The 10,932-nt window shown below is 35.7% G+C and overlaps 2 protein-coding genes across 2 annotated transcripts; both read left to right on the top strand.

The window, feature by feature from the left end:
• The first annotated feature begins 2,209 nt into the window (after positions 1 to 2,209).
• Positions 2,210 to 4,663, top strand: ndufb6 (NADH:ubiquinone oxidoreductase subunit B). Its single transcript, XM_067442738.1, has 4 exons — positions 2,210 to 2,506; positions 2,650 to 2,742; positions 4,234 to 4,278; positions 4,490 to 4,663. The coding sequence occupies exons 1-4, from the start codon at positions 2,327 to 2,329 to the stop codon at positions 4,559 to 4,561; spliced, it is 390 nt and encodes a 129-aa protein (XP_067298839.1). The 5' UTR covers positions 2,210 to 2,326; the 3' UTR covers positions 4,562 to 4,663.
• Positions 4,664 to 5,465: 802 nt separating this feature from the next.
• toporsa (topoisomerase I binding, arginine/serine-rich a) lies at positions 5,466 to 9,325 on the top strand. The gene is made up of 3 exons (XM_067441631.1): positions 5,466 to 5,705; positions 5,821 to 5,892; positions 6,442 to 9,325. Exon 3 carries the CDS (start codon positions 6,445 to 6,447, stop codon positions 9,172 to 9,174), a length of 2,730 nt encoding a protein of 909 aa, XP_067297732.1. The 5' UTR covers positions 5,466 to 5,705; positions 5,821 to 5,892; positions 6,442 to 6,444; the 3' UTR covers positions 9,175 to 9,325.
• Positions 9,326 to 10,932: the final 1,607 nt, after the last annotated feature.

Below are 10,932 nucleotides of genomic sequence, written 5' to 3'. Positions count from 1 at the left end.
CTCACCCCATTGAAAAGCGTTTTCTAATCAACTCGGCTCTTTTCAAATTTTTATTTTATTTTTATTTTTTACATTTATAATGTCTTTTATTGTCCTTATGCCTAAGGTGTGTTTTGTATTTCAAACAATGAAGTGGAAGACCTTGGGAGAAGAGCATTGGAATCAATCCTTAATGGCAGCTCGAATCCTTCACACCCTCTCCCAATGGTAGTTCCTGTTTTAGTGTTAAAGTGTGCTGACGGTGATGGTAGTATTTGATCCTCTGCCCATAAGAGCAAAGATACAGCGATTTGATTATTTTGTTTGTAAAGGGGTGGAGACTGGGTGTATTGGTAATCAGCACTGTTTCAATACTATGGTGCATATTGTGACCAACTCATTGAGTTTTTTTATTTTTATTATTTTTGTTTTATCTCTCATTTTCTGCAAACACTGAAATGAGGGAGCATGTTTTTATTTCATTTCATTGAAGAGTTTACATTTATGTCATGGATATGCCTGACGGTTGTAGCAAAACTATTCTTTTTTTCAATGTGTTCCAGTATGTTGATCAAGTGAATTGTTTAAAAGAAGAACTCTTGCACAGAACCTCCCATTAACATGCGGTGATCGAGAGTTCAGAGAATTGTGCTTGAGATTTTTTTCAAATCTTTGAGATTGTAGCTTTCATTGGCATTATCCAAGAATCACATTACATGCCAAATAAGTGAAATCAAGCTAAAGTCAGCTTCCAGTGTGGTGGAAGAAATACTTGTGACAGAAACAGGGCTATTCAGGGGCTGCAGGGTTTTTGAAAGCTTTAAAACACTAAAATGAGTGTATGTCAGCAGACAGGTGCACATATACTTGTGAAAAAAGCCAGGGGATCTTATGATCTGATGGTGTTCAGTCAACAAGGCACAAAGTATGGCATGTTGTGATGATACTTTGTGTTCGTTAGGCCTTGCAGGTTGAGCTTTCTGTAGAGCTTACTTAAAGTCTGTGTGGCAGGAAGCTAGAGGGCATGGAGACATGAGTCTGGGAGTCAAGGCTACTAAAATAACAGACCAGAATGACCAAGAAGAAAATATATAGCAATATACAATTCCTTTTACCTTTGTTATACACATAAAAGCACTAGAAGAAAGAAAAACCTTCCTTAAAAAAAGATTCCTGCCATATAGATTCTATTAGACATAGACTTATTTTTCTAACCCCTCCCTATTTTGGGAGGCATCAGGTGTAATATCAGATTTATATCTTTATATGACTATAGGGTTGTGACCCATATTTTCTGCTCACTTTTCCTCTCCCCTGCTTTTATTTGTTTTGTGTTCACAGTGCGGTTTGTTGACAGGTCAGCATGTGTGGCGTAGATCGCAGAACGCTTGCGTTTTAGCATGAGAAAAATTTGCGGAAAGACTGCGAAGGGAAGGTTCTGTGCCAGAGACCTGTGAACAGAATCCTTTTTAGAAAACAAGTAATATGCAGTCAGATGTTGTATAATATTGTAAAGGTGTTTTTTTTCTTCTCTTTGTGTGTGTGTGTGTGTGTGTGTTTGTGTGTGTGTGAGAGAGTGTGTGTCTGTCTGTGTGTACGTACACATATTTACCTGGTGCTGGCTTGTTTGCCCACACTCTTAAGGTATTATGTATTCTTGTATTGTAATATAAATAATTAAAATGTTTTATACATAATGCGTCTGCAGTCATTTGTAATTTGTAAGTTTGTAGAAAAAAATCATAGTTTTTAGACTGTAGCTATATTTTTTTGTATTTGAGTTTAGGACATTTTCAAAACTAAATGTTGGAGGGGAGGGGGGTGAGATGGGGCTTTACCACTTTTTTTTACTTGAGTTATCTTTTTTAATATATTTTTTTTTACTCAAGTTATACTCTTGGCATGAAGAGATTAGAAGTAAAACTAATGTAGTCTACGAATACGATCCGTGTCAAAATAAAGGCAAAACAGCCCATATATGATCTTAAAGGCAGCAGCTATAAGGGAAAATATAGACAAATTGTACACTGGTAATATACAATACAACAAAAATATTTGTAATCTATGTAGGGCCTAACAAGGCCATGCTACTCAACAAACCCTTGCCCTCTTATCGCAGGCATGAAAAAGCTGTTCTTTGGGTAACGCACGACCTCGTGTGGGTGGGTTATTATCTTCTATCTTATCATTACAGTGGTTATTTTGACTCCAGCTCAATAGGGGGCGCCGTGTAAAAACCCGGTTTTATGTCGAGCGTTCTTGAGTTCGCTTTGCACTCTGGGAGGTTTGTCCTCTTTTAGATGTCATTCTAAATTCTACTTTATTTGAAAAGTAATACAACATCAGTATGGCTGGATACACAGCGGATGAAAAACTCCGCTTTGAACAGTTAACAAAGCTTCGTCGGCAATGGCTTAAAGACCAAGAGCTCAGTCCACGAGAGCCTGTCATTGCACCCAAAACACCCGGCCGCATCGAGCGATTTTGGGCTGGATTTCTGGAGCCCAAAACACTCTGGAGACTTTACGTGAGTTTATGGCATATATGATCTGTTTATTCAGACTTAACGCATCTGGAGTAAAACATGTAACAGTTAGTCTGTGTATATTATTAACGTATTGAACTTATTATAACATGCATTTTTTTTCTCTTGTAATGCGGACGAACCAGACATTTAAAGCCTATAATGCCAGTGTTTTTGCCATCACACGGATTCTGATCCCAGCCTGGGTCGTGCATTACTATATGAAGTACCATGTCGCTGTAAGTGCGTGTTTTTATGGTGTCACTGCATTCTTTGAACAGAAACTTAATGTGTATGTATGTGATGTACATTATTTTATGAAAAGTAATTAAATTATATGGGTTTACCTCTTTTCTGCTCGATACATACTGATCTTACATTCCCCAAATACTTTAAACGTTTTTGTTTGTAACTTTACAGCAAGGTTTTAATTTTAAAATTAACATTATTACTTCTAAGACGTGATAAACAGTTTAATTTATTACATTTAGTATTTCATCGCCAGGCGTGAAATTGTATTGGCTTAAATTTGCGCTCAGCCATCTACAGGACAACAATGATACCAGAATATAAATATTCATGATTCTCCTTGGCTAAAAACACAATGATGTTAGACTCACATGCTGGCACTCTGTCCCTGACTTCAAACATCTAAAGTCTTAAAATAATGCATTGTATATCTAATTTATTATTCATTATTAATAAACATGGAAGCTCAAATGTGCAGGGTGTTTCCAAAGTATGATCATCCCTTTCTTCACTGGGAACTGCACCAAACATTATTTATTTATTTATAAAACATTATTGTGTGCTGCAGATAATTTCATTAGTTCAAATTCACATTTTAATTTACTGTAAAGGTCTTGCTTTAAATTGCCTAGGTGAGTTTTTCTAGGCATCAAAACTGGTTACTGTTTCAGTAATGATATTGACAAACATAAAAAAAAAAAAAATTGCGTTAATTTATTCTATTCATGTTTATATTTTTTTTGACACTTGACTTGAATATACCTGATTTCTATTAAATTCCCTGAGAAAGATACAAATACTCAAAAACACTTTTGAAATACCAAACTGGCTGGCACCTAAAGTCCCATCACAATAATACAGAAGTGACTTTTGAAATGACTTGTAAATTAAACAAGAAATATATAACAATTTAATTACCTTAAAATGTGCCCTTTTTCAGTCGTATTCCATCAGAGCCCCATTAAAACCAAATTAATTGTGTTGTTTACACAAATACCATTCAAGAAGAATGCAATGCGTATACAAACAACAAACTGCTTGAAATCCAAGACTCCAGACATACTTAATCTCCTTTTAAAACAAGATTTAGTCAAGAGGTGTTCACTGTTCACTAGACGTCACTCAAGATTGACTTGTGCATTTTTGCTTAAAGGGATAGTTTACCTAAAACGAAAAATTCTGTCATCATTTACTCACCCTCAAGTTGTTCCGAACCTTTATGAGTTTCTCTCTTTTGCAAAAAACAAAAGGAAGATATTTTGGAGAATATGGCTAACCAAATGGGACACCATTGGCTTCAATAGTATGGAGGGGGAATAATAATATAGAAGTCAATGGAGTCCCATCAACGATTTGGTTACTGACATTATTTAAAATATCCTCTTTTGTGTTCAGCAGAAGGAAGAAAGATATGTATACAGGTTTGGAAATTCATGTTAAAATGTAAAGCTCAAATAGACTGATATTTCTTGTTTTCACAGAAAAAGCCATATGGAATTGTTGAGCTAAAACCCAGACTGTTTCCTGTAAGTATATTTGGTCCAAGCAGTATAATCACACAAATAATCATTATGTTTTCATTTAATCAGTTAGCAGACACTTTTATCCAAAGTGACTAGTAATTAATTGAGAACAAAGACACATATCGTAAAATAATCAGTAAGGTGTTTTTAAAATGAATACTCAAATAATCATTCATTTTTATATTTCTAAATGTCCTTTGTGCATGTTTTTCAGGGAGACACAATTTTGGAAACAGGAGAAGTTGTTCCAGATCTCCCTGAAGCAGAGAGTCATGGTCATCATTGATGATGCCAGTCTATATTCAATATAAACATCCTGTCTGCAGTGGTTGTAAAATTAACATGTTTGAGTGTATACTATGTCAATAAAGTTATTATACAGATTCTTTATGCTTTTCCTGTGGTTTGAGTGACATTAACACACCCATATATATATATATATATATATATATATATATATATATATATATATATATATATATATATATATATATATATATATATATATATATATATAAAATATTAGTAAGGTATTTATTCTGGGTCTTAATACATAAAACAAAATTATACAAAACAAAACATTCTTTAACAACATGTAGAGATAGACATTTGTTATTGCTTGATTTTTTGGGGTGAGAGTATGTTTTAGTATTTTGAAATTATAAAATTAAAATAAACCACAGCTAGAAAGTAAACCTGTTTCTACATTATTAATGACAAATTTTGCTCACATTGGATGAATGTTTTGCATTCCTGATTACAAATTACATAAAGATTTTGATAATTAAAATAAAGGTTATTTATTCTGGTTGTACAATTTATTTTTATTTTTTTAACAAAACTTGCATGCAACAATAGTCTTGTTCGATTTTGATAAAAAACAATGAACATTCAAGATCAACATTCTTTAACAACGCATGGAGGGGGACATAAAATGTCAAATAAAACATTTCCCAAAACTGAACTATTAATGTCTGTTTAGAAATTATATTATAATACACTTTATCATTGCTATTTATTCAACAATTCTATAATGTTTTGTGTGAGTGTGTTAGTATGTTGGAATTATGAAATGTAAATAAACTAGAAGGTATCACGTTTCTACATCATTAACGCGTCAAATTTTGCTCACTTACATATGATTGACGTGCTTTTATTTTGAAGTGAATAACCGGAAGGTCTAGAAGTCTCACTGCATTTCACTTCCGATATGTTCTTGTTTTTTACGTCATTATTGCTTATGTAGTAGACCATAGACAGTATGTAGACCAGACTGAGAGAAGTTTGAGCATTTTTGGTTGCTAATAAGCTCTTTTTATATTTGCAGTAAATTGTAAAAGGTATAGCCATATAATCCGTAAGATATAATGTATTTCTGACTTTTTGAATATCGGGTTCTGATCTTTTAACCGGCACTGGTATATTTGGCAGTAAGTTTCGTTATTTTCTGATCACATCTTTGTTTGTGGATTCTGTTATATAATATAATATTACAATTATTAAACAGAGCAAATCATAATGATCTTTTTGTTTCGGATACTTAAGCGAGATGCTTCCAGTGGAATCCAGAGGATCTAACGTTAAGTCCTCCGAAAGTTTCAACAAATACAAGGAAGAGTAAGTTTAAAACATATTTTTATCTGATTAATTCTAACGTTACATTATTCGGTTCTACATAGGTTTATTATTAAAATGTATTTATTGCAATTAATACAAAAGCAAGTATGGCACGGCATAGGGTTGTTTATATTGTGGAAGGCATTTTGTAACGAAGCAAAATTCCTATATTTTGCTGTGTCCAAAATTGTATTAACAATCACATAAATACTAATATATTAGAATATCAGTATGTAACGTATTTACTCATACAATATATTTTAATGGTTTGATATACACATATGTTTTCTCATATTAAGCTGTGAAGCTGATTTTTACTATTATTATTTTATCTGAGAAATAATACAACATATGTAATACTACTTGTTTTATTTTCGGGAAATTTAGGACAGTATCACTATACCATTTTTTGGCTTTATACTCCCTAAAAACATAGAAAAAGAATGAATTGGAACATTTTTGTTTTCATTTAGTCACATTTAGACACAAATGTAGCAAATGTTGAGAAAAGTACAAGTAGCCTAATAATTTAAATGTTCCCCCTATCAGATTATGGCATCACCACAAATGAAGGAGCGCCCATCAGACGTTGTGTTAAACACCATATCAAAAGCAGCATCTCCAGAATCAAAGTGCCCAATATGTCTGGATCACTTTAAAAACATATCATATCTTGATGTGTGCCTACATAAGTTTTGCTTCTGCTGCATCCATGAGTGGTCAAAGAACAAAGCAGAATGCCCCTTGTGCAAGCAGCCATTTAATTCAATTTACCACACCATTAAATCTGAAGATAACTACAAGAGGTTTGACCTGCGACCAACTGAAAATGGCTCATTTGGCAACATGGCAGGGCAAAGATTCAGGTATCGCACCACACTTACAGGCGACCGCAGACCAGCACCACGGAGAACATCTCCTCCACCTGACCATGGTGTCATATTTGAGGGCCTGAGAGGATCTCTTCCACAGCGGCACAACAGAGATCTCCATAGCATGATAAGGAGGTTGGCAGTAAGGCAAAGAAGAGAGAGTGATGGCAGGTCTGTGCAAAGTCTTCATGAACAAGAAGTGATTAAATTCAGACGAGCCTTGTACAGAAGAGGTGTGCGAGTCCAAAGCGTGCAGGATGGAGGCCGTACCAGGGAGACCTCTGCAGAGTTCTTTAAAAGAAATCCTGCTTGTCTCCACAGGCTTGTACCTTGGTTGAGACGAGAGTTGACAGTTCTGTATGGTACCCATGGTTCCCTTGTCAATATAGTGCAGCACATCATAATGACTCTGATCACTCGACATAACTTGGATGAGCAGGTTGTTTTACATGAGCTTCGGCCCTTCTTGCTGTCCCACACAGAGCACTTCCTGCACGAGTTTCTCAGCTTTGCTCAATCCCCGTTCAACATGGAGGCATATGACCAGCGTGCTGTTTATGACTTGCCTCGGCCCTCCGGAGAGAGGAGCAGTTCAGAAACATCTGTGATTGCCATCTCTGAGGATGAAAGTGATTCTTTAGTGTCAGGAGCCCAGGGTTATGCCACTCCTGTAGTGACTTTAAGTCACACAGCATGGGATGATGAGACCCCAGGGCCATCCTACTCTTCAGAGCTATCTCAGGTATTACCTTTCCATGTGAGGGACTCAGACTCTGATAGTAGTGTAGGGGAAGCAGTATTGTCTGTTGCTGCTGTTCCGCATCAGGACCGTCCAGCAAATACTACAAATATTGCTGTGGAAGAGGAAGATTCCTCTGGCAGTGATGAAGACTGTGTTATTATCAGCTATGTTAAGCCAGTGGCAGAAAGGACACCAGAATTGGTCCAACTTTCTTCTGACTCCGAACATTCTGAGCAGAATTCAGAGCCGCAAAGCCCTCGAGCACCCCAGCACATTCGTTTTACTTCAGAGTCTGATTTGTTACTCACTGACACTCAGAGACCCTTGAGAAGACCAGCAGGCTGCTCTCGCTCACCTAATGACACATCTACTCACCTTAGACAAGAAGATAAATATGGTCAAAGGCATCATGAAAGGGAGTTGTCGGGATCTAGAGAAGGATCCTCGCACAGCAGCAGGACACACTCTTCCTCTTGTAGCAGGAGGCACCCATTGTCTAAAGAGAGCAAGCCGAGGAACCGAGGAAAGGCCACAAGTCGCCACACATCTTATTGGCATTCATCTAGCCATTATAGTCAGCAAGGCTGCAGCCGGAGATGTTATACAGAGACACACTTATCCTACACCAGCTACTACAGAAGTGGATATGATCGCTCTAATTCTATATCACACAGAAGAAGGCGAAGCAGGGACCGTGAGGACCGAAGTAGCTCAAGGAGCTCTTCTAGGATCAAGTCCAGCTCCTCCAGTTGTCAAGAAAGAAGACACTCAAGGAGTAATTCTAAAATAAACTCTTCGAAAAGTCAGCACAGAAGTCACTCTGAGAGCCATTCTAGAATCAAGTATTTCAGTCATAAGGACAGAAGTCACTCAAGGAGCAGTTCTAGATATAACTTTGCCAATTGTGAGATCAAAAGTTCCTCAAGGAGTAATTCTAGGATCAACTCTTCCAACCGCCAGGAGAGAAGTCGTTCAAGGAGCAATTCTTGGACCAACTCTTCCAACCGTCAGGATAGAAGTCGCTCAAGGAGCAATTCTAGGATAAACTCTTCCAATCGTCAGGATAGAAGTTGCTCAAGGAGCAATTCTAGGATAAACTCTTCCAACCGTCAGGATAGAAGTCGCTCAAGGAGCAATTCTAGAATCAACTCCAACTCCTCACATCATTCATCAATGCATGATGAATATGGCAGGAAAAAGAAAGACAAAACAAAGCATTATGAGGAACCCTCAAGAAAGAATCGTAGTCAGTTGTTCAACGATTCTGCTGAAGACGGAGCAAAAAAGAAAATCAAGAAGCATCACAAAAGGTGCAAGAGGAAAAGTAGGAGCCCAAGTGTAGATGACAAATCTGAGGGTCACAGTAGGAAACATCACAAGAAGAAGAAGAAAAAGAAATACAAGAAAAAGAGCAAGAGACATAATAGTGAGGGGAGGGTGGGAAAGCACAGCCCTGTTCTCATTACAATTACTAGTGATAGTGACAATGCTGACCCCAGTGAACCTTCAACTAGTAATATATGTGCAGTTAGCTCCACTTTTACAACAACAAACAGTGCTACAGAAACTCAGCCGCTCAAGTCCAGTTTCCTAGACATGGAGCAGCAGTCAACTGCTGGAACTGAATATAGTTCATCTGATGCAGGGAATCACTTCCAGGCTAATTAATGCCAATGCCTTTGTGATTTTGTATGTTCAGTTTAACTGTTATTGAACTTCTCAATTTGTGTCAAATAAAGATTGACAAAGGACTATTGTTGTAATGCCAAAATGTTTTTTAAGTGTTGCAAAATAAATTTTTGTTTGCTAAGACCATTAATATTGTATTGTCTTCACATCTACATATTATTTTATAAGTGCATGGGTGTAGAATATGCAGGGGATGGCGTATTTTGACAGAAGAGACTTCTTTCAAAATCATTAAACAATTGTAATTTTCCAAACTTTGATGGTGGTGCTGTATGTTTTCTTCTATATTCTATATATATATATATATATATATATATATATATATATATATATATATATATATATATATATATATATATATATATATATATGAGGACTTAATGTACAAGTGTTCATAAGTACAAACCAATCATAAAATTGAAAGAAAATATAGGGGAAAATATAGTACAGGTATAAGTTATTGTTCAGCAGTGTATTTATGTCTATGAATTTACCCTACCACAAACAACTCTGATATATTAATTATTTTAAAAAAAAAATTTAAAACAACCTAAACACACATATTTACAGAATGATGCATTAAACAATTTTGTAAGGGAAATTATACATAATAAATAAAATCCATAGTGGTTTCCAAGTGAACAAGGGCTTAGGGGGATCCAATTCAGGCAACTGCAAAGGCCTGCAAAACACCATCTGTTTTTGTTTTGTATTATTCAAGAAAGAAAATAAATACAATAGTGTAAACATGCATCTCTGCATTTCTAACTATGTAAAATATTAAACAAAAATAATTATTTCACAATCATAAAACAAAAAGGGAAAGAAGAAAAAACAGCAAACACTTTAACAACAATATAAAAATGATCTCATATTTATTCAAAAAAGAAGTGCATTTTCTATCATCAATTATTCTTAGTGATTTGATTAAATATTCTACTTCACATTATAAATCTTTAGTAGGAATTTTCACAAGGATAAGGAAATTAACAGTAGATTCTAAAGTTTTGCCAGTAGTGGGCACTCATGCAACGTATAAGCAATGAATGACGCACATCCGAGTGAACGAGGCGGAGGGTAGTTAGCAAGTGAAGGCATATTACAAACGAACTGGAAACTTTATTTTACTGTCTGGAACGCAGCACCGGACTCCAGCCTTGAACCGAGACTTGACAAAAGCAATCAATCAATTAATAAAAATAAATAAATAAAATAAATCACAGCCAATCAGTAGAGCGAGCGGGCGGGCTTTCTCTGCAAGCGCGGAACTGGATAAGTACGTACTTGATCAAATTCCTACATCTTAAACCATTTAACCATAGAAATAATATACGTAGACGCCCCATAGACTTACGCTGCCATCTTGGATGGGTCCCCAATGCGCCGCCCCCCGCATTTATTTCTACTGAGGAAGATGTATTCTCAACTACAATGATCATAACTCCCCGAGTTTTTACCGGATTTTCACACGGTTTGGTTTGTTACAAACTGCAGAGACTTAGTTATGATACAGGACGCTGTCACACATTGAAAAAATCTGCTTTCATGTAGAAAGACGTTGTATTACGAGCTTTAACTAAGACATTTGGTAGACTATGACATATTGATAAATGTATAAATGAATGAATTTTATATTTTAATAAAGAAACCAGTTTGATTGTTCATTTGAATTTATTTCTCTCACACACTCACAGGCATATTGATAAATGTATACATTTATGAATTTTATATTTTAAT

Source organism: Pseudorasbora parva, chromosome 4 (genome assembly GCF_024679245.1).
Source record: "Pseudorasbora parva isolate DD20220531a chromosome 4, ASM2467924v1, whole genome shotgun sequence".
NCBI lineage: Eukaryota > Metazoa > Chordata > Actinopteri > Cypriniformes > Gobionidae > Pseudorasbora > Pseudorasbora parva.
This window is presented reverse-complemented; position numbering and strand designations above follow the sequence as displayed.